The sequence below is a fragment of the Lynx canadensis genome, chromosome C1 (genome assembly GCF_007474595.2).
Source record: "Lynx canadensis isolate LIC74 chromosome C1, mLynCan4.pri.v2, whole genome shotgun sequence".
NCBI classification, from domain to species: domain Eukaryota; kingdom Metazoa; phylum Chordata; class Mammalia; order Carnivora; family Felidae; genus Lynx; species Lynx canadensis.
The window spans coordinates 208405673-208420835 of record NC_044310.1 but is presented as its reverse complement, the minus strand read 5'-3'; the positions used below and the strand labels follow the sequence as shown (position 1 = coordinate 208420835).

The following is a 15163-nucleotide window of genomic DNA, read 5'->3' as shown; positions in this document are numbered from 1 at the left end:
AATGACATTAATAGAAATGAAGGAAGGGGGGTTTTACAAAGAGAGCACATTCAGAAGGGCAGCTATTTCTGGTAGAAAAGAAAACAAACATGTAGTAGACAGAACCACCTGGGCTCATACCTCCTGTCCACATAGCTACTACTAGCAATGAGACCTTCAACAGGTAACATACTCTCTAGCCTTGGTTTTCCCATCAGTGAAATGGGGATAATGTTATCTACTGCATATGTAGGTTGTGAGAATAAAATTAGGTAATAAAACATCCTGAACACTGTGCCGAGCATATAGTAGGCGCTCAACAAAAGCCATTTTATTTATTTATTAAAAAAAATTTTTAATGTTTATTTTTGAGAGACATCCAGACAGAGAGACAGAGCATGAGTGGGGGAGGGGCAGAGAGAGACAGAGACACAAAATCCGAAGCAGGCTCTAGGCTCCGAGCTGTCAGCACAGAGCCCAATGTGGGACTCGAACTCACGAGCTGTGAGATCATGACCTGAGCTGAAGTCAGACAGTTAACTGACTGAGCCACCCAGACGCTCTTCAACAAAAGCCATTTTACAAATTGACTTTCTTTGGAGAAGATGCTTTCAACCAGAAAGATAATGTTTATTTGCAGTACAGAACAGAGAACAACAATTTGCCCATAGATGAAGAACAGAAAGTGGTGGGAAAAGGAAAGATTTCTAGTGCTTCTTGACTAAGGCACTCATAATGTGGGTGTATTTATTATTTTGAGTCTGGGGTAGTATAACCCAACCCGACATTAATGTAGCATAAAGGTTTCCTCCTGATCTACATGCAACTTAAGTTGGAGGTAATTTTACCCACTAGTTAGGGAGGCTTCTCTTTTCAGAAAAGAATTCTAAGTGATATGTTTCAAATATGTTCATGATAAACAAAAGCAATCAACAGGAATTCTTTCATTCAGCCAGTCGAGTTTTCTCTGCTAGCTTTCTTTTCAGAATGCAATATAGGAAAAATGATCTCCTTTCCAAGAGGCTCAGGTTGGATTCAGAAAATTACAACACACAGAAGAGGTCATAAGTCCTAATGAAAATGCCTGCATCTCATCATAAATGATGCACAACTTTCAGAGATTGCTGGCCATGGTTCGTCATACCTCTCCCCACAAAAGTACAGAAAGGTATATTTAAAAGTTAGATAACCTAGGGGCGCCTGGCTGGCGGTAGGTTAAGCGTCTGACTTTGGCTCAGGTCATGATCTCATGGTTCATGGGTTCAAGTCCCGTGTCGGGCTCTGTGAGAACAGCTCAGAGCCTGGAGCCTGATTCAGATTCTGAGTCTCCCTCATTCTCTCTGGCCGTCCTCCACTCGTGCTCTGTCTCTGTCTCTCTCTCTCTCAAAAATAAATAAGCATTAGAAAAAAATTGTTTTAAGTTAGATAACCTAAAATTGCAAGACTAAAGTCATGAACATTATCCAAAACAAATATCAAAAGTATTCATTGTGGGTTCTTATAAGCATTATGGTTATTATCGCAAACAGCATATTTTCTCTGTCATAAAGCAGTTTTGCTGGATTCATTTATTTTTAGAACCCAAGTACAGAGTGCAAAGCACACTCTGGACGCTAGGTGGCGCTATGGGTCCGCCTAACGTTACAGTACTTTCCCCACGTTAGATGGGCCAGCCCCATCCAAAGCCTGCTACTCGTTTCAGTAGTTAAAGTCCATGATGAAGGTTTCTGTGGACTTCGCTAACAACTGGCAGCAAAACACCACCATAGCATTTAGCTCTCAAATGGAGCTATCAATCTGTAAAGCTTTAATGGTCCTTCAAAGGCTATCTATTTGTATACAACTCCCACAAGCTCTACCATGATAAATTGATCATTTCTTCTCTAGACTGAGCCAAAGCCTCACTTTTAAGTATACCGGACATTTGGAATAAGTCTAGCAGTGAAATATTTTCGACAGCGCCCCCACCCCCGACTTTCTATTTTCCAATTGTTGAATAAAAATTGACACGAAATTGGGGACTTGAAAGATCAGCTTGAAAACACCTGGAATAAACTGAAGGGACTGATGTGATTTAAAATCGTCGGCTTTGCTTTCCCGGACACATCCATGTTATCGTTAGTTTAGTAAAGAAGGACACCCTGGGCGTTTCAAGAGGAATAAAGGAAGCTAGAAAGGACTAAACAATATCGATTCCACTGTCTGTGACTTGGCTGAAGAAATACAACATGGTGGGGCGCCTGGGTGGCTCAGTGGGTTAAGCGTCCGACTTCAGCTCAGGTCGTGAGCTCACTGTTCGTGAATCTCCAGCCCCGAGTCGGGCTCTGTGCTGACGGCTCAGAGCCCGGAGCCTGCTTCAGATTCTGTGTCTCCCCCTCTCTCTGCCCCTCCCCTGCTTGCGCTCTGTCTCTCTCCACCTCAAATATAAATAAGCATAAAAAAAAAAAAGAAATACAAAATGGTGCCATCTGACCCCATGTATCTGGACTACTCTTGGCACACGTTCCCTCCGCAAGACGCGGGTTAGAAGTCAGGTGTTTAAAACCATGGTCTGGGAAAGCTTTAAGTGTGGAAGTGGGTAACAAGCCTAACCTGTTTCTCTATACCCGTCGTCCTGGCCCCAGCAAGTAATGGTTTCCTCAGCAGTCGGAACATTTTCCTCACGTTCATTCATACTTGAACTCAAATAGGAGAGTAAAGTGGTACTGGGGGCAGGTGGAATTCTGAAACGATAGCCTTAGTTGGTTTCTACTCACTTGGCTTCCAAGGCACACATGAGACTGATAAGGTAGGAAGAAATGCCCAATGTGGACTCCTGTTGTGTAGTGAATCACCGAGTACCTAATTTCCTATTTGGAAAAGGAACAATGAATCCAGTCATATCATGTACACCAAGGAGGGGGTGGGAAAAACCAATTCAGCTCAGAAGCTTGGCAAGAGGGAGACAGATGCACTGTCCAGAGAATTTAAAATCAGTAATAAAACTGACTAAAGGTCTGTCTGCCTTTTCTTATCACCACGCACTAGCAGTTCTGTGCAAGGTCCGTAACACAGGGTGGACGCAACCATTCCCTCCGTGCCCATCCCCTTTGGAATCCCACGGATTAGAATGACTCTCCCACTTAGGATTTTCTAGCAAGCAGGAAAGTTGACTATTCGGAAGAAGGAAAAGCTATCCGGGAAAAGAGAAAGAATATTTTTCTAGCAGTTTGTGTCTGTCTATCCAAGACTTTCCCTACACATGCTATCTCATTAATCCTCAACAACAACAACAACACCAGCTATACCAGGCAGGTAACACCACGCCCATTTTACGGATAAGGAAACAGACTCCGAAAAGTTGAACAATGTATTCAAGGTCTCAAGCCACCAATTGGTGGATTCAAGAGTCTAATAATCATAATCTAATCAAATCCACCTCAAAAGCTCAGGTTTTCATTCAGCTGAGTAGCTAAGATCACAGACTGACATCTAACAGGTCCAAAACTCGGACAAGGTACTTGAGTACCTCAGTTGTAATGTGGGATGGCAATGGTACCCACTGGTTGAACTCTTGAGAGCTTGCCTGCGGTGATGTGGGGAAGCTCTCAGAACAGTCCTGGAATACAATAAACACATCAGAGATGGCAATAAGCGGCACATGGCTTTCGTCATGCTAAACCTCATTGAAGAAATCCGAGCAATGTTTGGTCTTTTCCACGAGTTCAAGGATGCTGGCTATAGACTTTAGCTACTTCACACTTTTGCCTGCAGCTCTGGTGGGTGGGGTTATCAACTCTGATGCTGAGGATACACACACACATATCAGGGACTGCGGCAGTCAGAGGATGTACAGTCTCAGAGTCCCTTTGTCCCCATCCCCACCTCTCTGTGCCAGTTGGTTCGTGACTTCTTCTAGAACGTCCTCATCTGGTACACTCTGCCTCCTATTCTAAAGGAATAAATGGCAAGATTATATGTGTGGGGGGCGGGGGTTGGCAGAATGGCACGGGGATACATTTGTTTCAGTTCATCCTATTCAATAATGGAGTGACTGCGAGACCGCTCATGAGAATACTGCTCTCTAAAAGATGATTTCTGAATATTTCGCCGCCTGAAATATACAAAAGTTAACACAGGATGATGCCTGAATAACAGGTCAGATTTCTTAGCTATACTGTAGTGTGTTGTGAAAAGCAATCGGAGTCCCTGCTACTTGAATTCTTTGTATAAAAGTGGAAACCAAAGAATGCCAATATTTCATTAAACATGTTACCGGATTTGTCTATTATTTAAAAGTAACAACAAAATTTTGGGTTTTTTTTTTCTTTAAACATGAAAACAATTGTAGAGAGTCTTATAGGGTACTAAAGCCTAATATTTATATAAAGCAATCAGACAGGATTATTGAGAGCACACATAAGATAATGCTTTTTGTTTGTTTGTTTTTGCTTTTGGACACCTGCATTATTGTAATGCACTTTTGCCATAATGCATGGCAAGAGATCAATATAAACACTGACATTTTTAATTATAATATGAATTTATTCCACATTTCACAGGGCTAGGTCCAATCTCTTCAGTAAATATCATTATTATAACAAATAACTATAATTTCTTTGTAACATAATCTTTGTTAACATAACACTTTATTTTACAATTTTAACTTAGTACAGGTAAACCCTTCTCGAGCGTGATGATGGTTGCCTTCTAAAGGTAGCAGGGTTTTTCAAGTATCCTTGTTGAGTTTTTACATATTTGGAAATACGTAACAGTCAACTTGTATGCAGAATGAAGCAAACAATAGGAGTCATTGTAAAATCTATCCCAAGGCCTGAAGGAAACTCTGTGGTGGGAAGCTATGTGTTAATGAAGTGAGTTCAACATTTGCTGCTTGGTTGTGTGTTCTGTTTCTGCCTTTCGCCCATTCCCATCATGCACTGTAATAATGAGCATACAATCGAATCAGCTGTGTAAAGTACAAAGACAATGCAGAACATTCTCTCAGATCAGGTCTCATAAGAGTAACTGGAATAGTCACAGGGTCTTAACAACAACAACAAAAGTTTGTTCAACATTTGAAAAAGAGATGCCGGGAAAGGACCCCTTCTTTGTGTTAAGTTGGGGTGGCACATGCCATATTCTGTTCCCTCCTTGCCTAACACTGTTCCCTCCCATCCACCACAAGACTTCAGCTTCTAGATAGCAAACATTTGAAAATATATATACAACTGATCAGATGAAACCTCTTAATACATATGTTGTAGGTCTACAAGGCTTAACGCCAGAATAAAGGATGTATAGTCTTGGCAAAACAAGCCACATCCATGCTAATGGTGGCATGGAAATTCTAAGGCGAAAGCATCATTAAGGCTTCTTTATTCTTAGCGTTTGTTTCTTCTATTTTTCTACCTGCTCCCATGTATTGAAGGTGAAGTTAAATTGGAACATACCCTTTAAGGTTACATTATTCAGAGATGTAGGTAGGCATTGAGTGGATGGAATCAGAATTGCCACGTCCTAGTTTGAGTATTTATGTTAAAATACTCGGTCTCCCTTTGTCTTTCACCTTCCTTATGCTTTCCAGGCTCCGACAGGTTCTATGTACAAATGTTCTGACTATCTGGAAAATTAAATGAAAGCCCAGAACTGACAGAGACCCTGAGACAGAACGGTGATCTTCTCAAAGCTTTAAGACAAAGCATTACTGAGACTGTGGGACCAATCAACACATCCCACTGCATCGGAGGTAGAAAATTAAGGAAAGGGTCAGTGTTAGAGTGTGTGAGAAAAACATTTTTTCAAGGACATATATAGAGAGACATTTATCAAGGGAGAAACTTTGTGAGTCAGCAAAGATCACTGATTCTCACACAGTGTGCTGGCCATTAGAGGTATGCCCCTGAATTGGGCACAGAATCATATATACTGATCCCTAATCCGTATCTTTGAATGATTTGATTTCCTTTTTTATAAGGGTATCTCAAAAATAACTTTGACATCCAGGCATGGCCAGAACACATGCTGGACATGTGCCAAGCTTTGGCCACTCCAACATGCTCTTTCTAGAAGAGAAAAGCTGTCCTGATGCTGGCTTGCAGACATAGCTATGGCATCCATAAGGAAAGAGAACATGTTCTGCTCTGCAGTCAGCCCAGGCTGGCTCTCATTACTCCCCAGCAGGATCATCAAATATCGAAAGAGGATGTTAGGAGCTTGGAAAGGGTCCAGAGGACTGGCACTGAAAGGAATAAATGTTTGAGAAATCATACTGAAGGGGCAGGCTGAATGGACCTGGGGTGTTTGACCGGCTAACAGCTTGTGAGGACACAGAAAAGACGCCGGGGTGAGGCCTGTCCTAGGTAGTGAAGAGGCATCTGTCACGGCACAGAGGGCCCACAGAACAAGAGATAATGGCTTCAGAGGCGACTGTGAGATTTCCAAAGAGATTTGGGTCTGTCAGCCTTTGAAATGTATGTCCAAAGGACAGTACAGACAGCCTTTTCCCAACCCCTCCCCAAGAACAAGGATCACCAGAGATAATCCAGGTTAGAAAGATCAACTAGCCAGCCTCAGGGAGAAGGTGAGGTTTCATTTCAACACTTAGATCACTGTTATGGCGATGTGATGCTGTGATGTGATGTGATGTGATCACTGCTCTGGGATTCTCTGATTTGACACAGGGATGTGTTACCTAACAAATGTGAAGTGGGCACATTCACAAGTGATTGAGTGTGCAAGTGTGAGCAAGTATGTATATGTATACGTGAGTGTGTGAGAGTCTGTGTGTATCATGGAGCGTAAGTGTATGTAAATGTCAGTGTCTACGTGTGTGTGTATGTGCGTGTGCGAGCGCGTCCGCATGTGTGTATTGTGTGTGTGGACAGTGGAGGGTGTGGTGCTCATCTCCTTCCTTCCTTGAAACACAAATACAAACGTTCTTTGGGAACATTTTTCCAAGGAAAACTGGCACTTCCGTTTAGAGACACAGCCTCGCGGCACCCTTCTTGAAAGAAAGCATGGCTGTCACATGGCCAAGAGCATTAGCGGCTGTCCTATCACCTGCTGCAGCAAGACCACAGATGGTATGATTGCCAATGGAATGGGGGTCCCATTCCCAGAGGTAGGCTTGTTCTCGGCTGAATCAGGGGCATGACATGAACTCCCCTTTCTACTGTCTACAAAGGTGGCCGCCCCCTTTCTTCTGAACACATGGCTTTCTACTTAATTATATAAGGAAAAAAGAGAAAGTTACATGTGCTCCAAGTTCAATGTGACCACTAGACAGTTTTGTTTTTATAACTAAGGAAAAGAAAAGCTTTTATTTTTTCACAGGAGGCACAGAAGTTCGGTTTAATTTCCAAAGATCTACATTCAGACAAATGCCAACATATGCGGCTTCATGGCAATAAAATTCCTGCCCCTTGTCTAGTCTACTTATTCCAGAGTGAATTCACAAAGAAAGTAATGTGTTTTCATCTCTCTGAATTTCAAAGAATATTGGACTCTACATGCTTTCCAACTCCCTTCTTTCCTGAGCTTTACATTTTAACTTACGTCTTTTGAACTTCCAGTCAGATAAGATTATGTATTTCTACAAATCTTGCCTCTGCTGTAGTTACCTGAGACCAAAAGATTGCAAAATCAAGCAATGTTACCTTGACCTTTGTTGATACACAAATGCAGAAGGTAGGCAGTCACTGTTGGCCCTAGGCTCCTCTGTAGCTCAGTCAGTTAAGGACTGTCTCTAGATTCTTCGGGGGTGGACAGTCATTATTGGCCTAGGCCTGGAGGGCCACTGTGGGCACCTCTGTATTTTTCTGCTGTAGCAGTATCAGGCACTTCTATATACCCTTCTTGCAGTACTTCTGAGAAAGCTCCTACCATGACATGTAACGGCAAGTCAAAAGCTTCTACTGAAGAAATTGAAAAGGGATCAGATATGAACAATCTGAAAGAAAGCACAGTACCTTCTCTATGAACGGTAATGCCCCTTAATATGGCTGAAACGGCACAGGCATCCTAAAGCCAACTTTCTCAGCTCATAAGCACCCATTGGAATTATTTTAGGGATTGGTGATTGCTTTTGTTTGTTTGAAAGAGATCACGTGGTTTTCCATGATTTCCTAACGAGAGGTGGATTCATCTCTTATTACACATTCTGTTATTAAATAATTACTGGGAATCCTGGTATCCAAAGTGAGGGGGGGGGGATATTTATTTGATAATGGTAGGTGTTCCATAGCCTAGTTGGTGTGTGAATATTCACTCTTACAGTCAACAAGTCAACACCGCCTTGGGTTACTGAACAAAGGGCAGTGTCATCAACACAACAAAGGGTTGTTACTTAGACATCTCAGTCAAGGGTCTGAGAACTGGGTGAGAAGAGATCCTCAACAGGTAACCATTGACTTTAGTCCTAAGTCATAGGAATGCAAAGCAAGGATCTTCTGAGCCTATTTACTTCTTTAGTACAAGAACAGGCAAATACTACAACCAGTCACAAGCCACAGAAGAGAGTCTCAGAGGCTAGCCTTCTAGTTCAGAGCCCTGACAGCCTATCTACCATATGGATGTGGGCCAGAATTTCTGCTGGTTGGGGCTTTCTCATGTTGCTATATTTTGAAGAATAAAGACTACGCCATCAGGTGAATAGAGTTGGTAATGCGAAAGCACAAAAATCCTGTCTTGTTTTTATTTCAGAAGTTTATCCCAGGAAACTGCTATCATTTTAACCCAGGGACCCTTACAATTAAAGGGGTTTAGGATGAAGCAACTATAAAGATAATTAGGAAAAAAGCAAAACAAAACAAAGAACACAAAACCTCCCCGTGATACTGAGGGTAAAGTAATAGCAAGGTACATGTCCTTGGAAAATCATTTATATTAATGCAATCTCCTGACAGCTAAATTTCTCCCCTTTCTGGATTCAATTTTTAAATTTTTAAATATCAGTAAATGTAAGTTTTTGAAATAGCTCTGAATCAACTAAGAAACTAATTTTATCTCAGTGAGGTTAATTACATTATTTATTTATTAATTCCTTGTCCTGTTGTTTCTTCTTTTTTTTTACCCCCAAAGTGTTTGAGCTGGATACATTTAGTTATGAAAGCATTTAACATTTTAAATTAAGACACAAGGAAATCTAAATGACACTTGAGATGCCCTTGAGAGAAGCCTCTCATCTCTCGTGTTTATAGATAACTCATATATTCATAAATCAAATCCTGTGCACATTTAAGCCAGACCAAAAACTAAACAGCACCATGTCTCCCACTAGAAAAAAAATGCAATTATTCTGCTTAGTTATGTTTTTAAAATAGCTTGACATTTTAAATAATTGATGAATATGTAATTTGCTAATCAGTAATGGACAGTTCCCATGGAGGTACCCTCACTAGTTTTATAATTTACTATTTCAGAAGAGTTTTATGAATGCAAAGATTAAAGCTGGGAAGTGGAGAGAAATCACTCCAGGATGACATTATCCTATTTAACACCCGTAATACTTAACACTAACAACAATTAAGTTTCACAAATTAAGTCAACGTACTGAATTTCTATTGGGTGAGTTATGCACAGACATTTATGTGTCGTGATTATTCCCCAGAGACAACCATGTACCCAAATGAACGTCAGAGCAACATACTCTTACTGTAAAGGATTAAATGATGTTTTAGTTTATGCCTTTATTTCTTGTCTCTTTTCTCCAAGCGATAATAGAGATCTTATTTATTTACCATGCATGAACACTTACATTCTCTTTCTGAGAACATTTCTGATGTTGTTGGTGTAAGAGAGGAAAATCATTTATTTAAAGATCGCCTTATGAATCTACAGTTTTTGGTAAATATCTAGATTATCTGGTCGGTCAATTTGTCTTTATAGCCTAAGAAAGAAGACTGGCTGCCATGTTCAATCCAGATGAGTTGGCATATGAATATTTATAAGGACATCGATAGCCACAGTGTCTTACAATCATGCTCCAAGCTAAATAGAAATAAAAGCAAAACGGCCACAAATATTACAGTCTAATAGGATAAGAGCTGAAAGATATGTACAAATTCATTGACAACATCTGTGCAAGTGTTATAGACAAAACATTTAAAAAGAAATCTACATGAAACAAAGTAGATAAATTTATCAAATGTTGATAAATTTTCAGAGACAGTATAAAAGTACACAAAACATGGAAGAGAGGAAGAGCTTTTAAAAAAAAAATAAATAACCACTAAGCCAATACATAGAGTACAAATTTACTACATTAATATTACAGAATGATGGGAACCAGAGACAAAAAAACGATTTGGTAACAAACAGCAAAGGAAGTTTCACCAGTCACAGAGAAGAAAGACTTTCCCTTCCGGATGAGAACACAGACCGCCACAACTCACCCCCTCCACCCATACACACATAGAAAAATAAAAGCAAACGCAAGAGTTGTCTACGGCAACACAGGACAGACAGACGTGGAAGCGCCTGGCATGTTGCATCACACGAAGTCAATCACGATTGGCTAACGGTGATGGTACCTGGCTCTGTTGCGGGTCACTGGCTTGCCTGAGAGGCGTCACTGATGGAGGGGGCACACCTGATGTGGACGCAGACCGGCCTAATTTGCAGCTTACTTTCGCTTCTGTGAAAAGGGGGGGAAAAGGCAAAGTATTAGCTGAGCAGGGTCTGCAGCGACCAACGGCGTTCAGGCTCCCGTATTGTTTTGCAGCACGCTCTTTCAGTGCATTGAATACTGCAGATGCTTGCTGGTACCTGGCAGGTCGTGACAGCCTCACGACAACCGACTCGAAAACGAGCTTTATTTGCACTCAGCTCCCGGAAATAAAGAACGAGCCAAGGGAACAAGCAGAGGCCTTGTTCCCTCAGGCATTTTACCTCACTTGGGGTTAGTTTTTATAGAGCGAGTGAGAGAGCAAGAGCCCCATTCAGGAAAAAAAAGCAAGTGACATGAACGTTTCCTCCAGCGCTGGTCCAGAGGTCTTGAAATGTCTTTTCTACCTGCTCCAAAATATTTCCTCTCTCCCTCCCTCCCTTCCTTTCTTTCTCTCTCTCTCTCTCTCTCTCTCTGTTTTTTTTTTTCCTTCTTCTAATCTTGAAATCTAGAACCTGGGGCTTGGGCTGAAAGGTAGCCCTTCTCTAATTTATCTCTATTCACTTTCAAGTTGACAACCATCTTCTAAGACGTTTGGTATTTTTCATAATGATAGTATTTTCCAAGTTATAAAAACATTCCCCTAACTCTTCTTTGATTTCAGAAGCTCAAATGAGTTTCCCAGGCCATTGATGGGATACGTTGGAGATTAGAATTTGGGAATGGAAGAGTTCCCTTCATCCAAGAGGGTACAGATCGGATCTTAATTTCAATGTTAATATAGATGAAGACGTTTGAGAAGAAAATACTTTTGTCACAGACGTTTATATTGGCTGTAACTTTTTGAGTGCCAGGTATATTCCATCTTCTGTCTGGGCTATATTTGAATTATCTCTAATCTGAAAGATATTCCATAGAGTTACACAGTTAGCTAGAAAAGCTGCCAATTTCTACACATACTTACATACACATGTATATATTGGAAATCTCCTTGCTGACCCCCATAATCTCTCTGCTCAAAACCAACTTAGACACCATTTTCCTAGACTGAGCTTCCTAAATTACTTTGAAGCCACCCACCTTATTCCAAGTTTTCTAATTATTCCATATTTCATATGAGAAAAACTTCAAACCCCCTTGACTAATTTTCAGAGGCCTCCTGTGATCTGCTCAGATCCACTCTGTTTCCACTGTTCTCCCCAAAGCACATGCAACTGTCTTCCCCTCTCAGTTTCTGCATTTGATCCTGCTTCTGTCCTTCACCTCAGGGTGGGCCCTTGTGTGGACTTCTGTCAGACTAAGTCTTACCCATTTCTGAAGACCACCTTCAGCAAGTCCTTCCTACTGTGAAGCATCCTGAGTCTCTCTTCTGAAACTGCCTTAGCACTTATACAGTGTTTGCAATGCCTGCTGCGGCTTTGGGCATTTATGTCGGTGTGGGCCACGCAGTAAGTGTTCAATTAATATGCATTTTTCTTTCACTGAAGACACTCAGTTTAACCTAGGAAAGGTCAAGGCAACTCCTAAAAACAAATGGAGGCAATGCAAGTAATGTAGAATATGCTTTAAGGCCTGAGTTCAAGGCCTACCTCCCCACTTACAAAGGCAGTGATTCTCATTCAAAGGCTTTGTGATGTTCTAGGGTCCATTTCAGAGGAGGCATGAGGTTGGAAACTCTCCTTGCCTTACTTTTTATGCAGATGATTCTAGTCTACTCAACCACTTTTGAAAGGTGTTTAAATATAACAGTATCATACGATGGCATAAACTATCACTGTAACTTAGAAGTTAATCTCATTTCCCAGGAGGCATAAATCCTTGCATACCTCAGCAAATCATCTTTTATTATATAAAATAACGGGTAAAGCATCTATCACAATCCTGGTTGATGTGTATTTAGAACGGGGCCAATGTTTCCATGCATCCCTTTGCTGTGGTTGCACATTTAGTCACATGGAGTCAGAAAATTCACTATTTTTTCCTAGGAAAAGACGGCAAATAATATTTCTTTACTTAAGGTCCTTTTCCAGTTTATATTAAAGAGATTATCTGATGAGTGACACAATTCGAGGCCTTTTACATTATCTAGTGTACCTATGGATTAATTTCTCCTGCTAGGTTTCCACTCAGATTCTGACTTAACCAGCCTCTTTCAAACATAGACAAAGATATCTCTAAGGAACAGACTGAGCTGTACCAAAATCCAGACAGACTCCCCATTTCATTATGACCTGCAAAGGCTTTGTCTTACCACCATTGGACATCAGTCCAGAGCATGTCTGAGCTCACGAAGCCCCCTTAGGTACTGCAGTATAAACCACTCAATCCACATTACACACAGCAGTTTAGGCTACTAGCCGACTACCCTGTGGGCTAGCGCTAAGGTGAGGTCACACTGGAGTCAACCATTGGATCCCAACATGGCTCATATGGGTCATGATTCTACCTGCAGCAGCAGACTAACATTGTGACCATAAAGTCATTATGTCCACATGCTTACAGAGACAAATACACACACATACACACTACATAACATTACTGCTTAATGGTGTCATGTTGTAGGGATATTATTACAATTGTAAAGTTTTGGTTTATCTTCATCTTTCTCATTTTGGCTCTTTGCCCTTCTTTCGGTTTTACATGGCCCTTACATGCATTTCAAGTTTATTATATAATGGAGTTTAAAGGACCATGTTGGGGGTCTTTATGATGTAGCATCTACCAAGGTTCCTTGACCAAAAGAATTGTTTGAAGAAGCCCCAAAAATCAAAAAATCCCAGAAAAGATTCTGATTAAAACCAAGCCTCACAGAGATTCTTTAGGGCTATGACATTGAAGTTAAATTGTCCATCTTACCTGCCCTTGGAAATACACTGTGCTTTGAGCCTTAAACAGGGAAGCTTAGGAGCCATGACACTAAAAACAGTACATTTTCATCCTGAATTTTGTTCATGTAAAAACTGCCAAGGTTTTTGGGGGGCTCAAGAACAATGGCCATGTTCCTCAAAAGAGATCTAAGGTAGAACTTTCCTCCCTCAAGAAAAACTCATTCCATTTTGTTAAGAGATTAATGATGAACTAAAAGGCACCTGTTATTCCCACATCCAAGGAAAAGCTTCTTTCTTTGTAAGCTCTATTATTAATCATCATCCTAGAAGTAACAGTTGATGTCGTATATGAAATTTCAATGCAGATCAAGTGCAAAGAGAAGAAAGAAAAAGAAAAACGTAGTAGATTAAGGAAGAAAGAGAATCAGAGGGGAAAAGAAAGAATAGAAAAAGAAGCCGAGAAGGCAGGAAGGAAGGGAGGGAGGAAGGAAGGAAGGAAGGAAGGAAGGAAGGAAGGAAGGAAGGAAGGAAGGAAGGAAGGAAGGAAGGGGAGGGAGGGAGGAAGGAAGGAAAGAAGGAAGGAAGGAAGGAAGGAAGGAAGGAAGGAAGGAAAGAAAGAAGAAACAAAAGAAAAAGGAAAGAACAAAGAAAAGGAAAGGAAAGAAAAGGAAAAGAAAAGAAAGACCAACTTTAACTTTTTGGAATAAACCATTATCAAGATATTATCATGAAATGTTTCCCAAGTAATGACTCATGATCATCTTAAAATTTTTATTATGTAAGTACCCAGCAAACTGTGTCACTTAATATTTCTTTGTTTTTATTCTTAGTGGATTCAATTTATCACTGTTTTGTTTCGTTTCGTTTTGTTTTGTTGTAGAGATAGTCATTTCTCAATCATTTCTCATCTTCCCTTCAAGGTGAATTGTATTTCTCTTCAAAATCATGTCCTTAGTTGTGTTACCAAATAATCTCTGAGGCATTCACTGCTATTATTGTGAGTACTGGAGTTCTCTTTGCTTTCAGAAAGCAAAGACAAATGACTCTTCTCAACCTCTGTATCTACACAGCACAGGAGAGTAGGGCATTTTCACCAAAGAAAACACTTTCATCTAGCATCAAAGAAATAAAATCAGTCAAATTCTGAGACATATCTTTCCTCTATCTTAGTTTTTTTTCCCTAATACACAATATTTTTCTCCAGTAGCAGAAACATATCATGATTTCCCCAAGTCATGTTGCTGAAAGTTTCTAATCAATGGCTCAAGGCTATACGGAAGTCACAGAGAGGTCCCTTTACAATACAACAAAGTATGCTTATTACAAATTCTACTTTCATTTCTAAGGAAGGCATTTGTTGGAAATAACATATATGCTATTTGAGATAAACTGGTGTTTAAGTAATAAGTGGTAGTTGTACCAGGACTATAGTAAAACCTTCATGGTTCCCACCACTTTGTTTAAAGGCTTCCATCACTCATCACAAGTAAACACATAAGATGCCCTCAAGTCCCACGCTAAATGTCATGTGTCCTGTATATAATTTGCATGCATTTTTATAATTTTGCTTCAGGAATGATTGGACTGTGAATAATCCAATTCATTCATGACTGGCTATGATTTCTAGGCAATAATCAAGTAGACTCAAGAATTCTTGCAGTATGACACAACCGAATCTAGAAATTGTTCCCAAACGTAATATAATTGTTTTATTTATTTATTTCTAAATTTTCTTGAAATCCAAGTTACTTGCCATATAGTGTAATAATAG

General features: G+C 40.4%; 1 protein-coding gene across 1 annotated transcript in view; it reads right to left on the bottom strand.

Moving 5' to 3' along the window:
- The window catches only part of NYAP2 (neuronal tyrosine-phosphorylated phosphoinositide-3-kinase adaptor 2), a 262096-nt gene that overhangs the window by 32506 nt on the left and 214427 nt on the right, over positions 1-15163 (bottom strand). The window contains exon 6 of the mRNA XM_030327346.1: positions 10491-10594. Within this exon, the coding sequence (XP_030183206.1) occupies positions 10491-10594 (104 nt within the window). The remainder of the gene's footprint in view (positions 1-10490; positions 10595-15163) is intronic.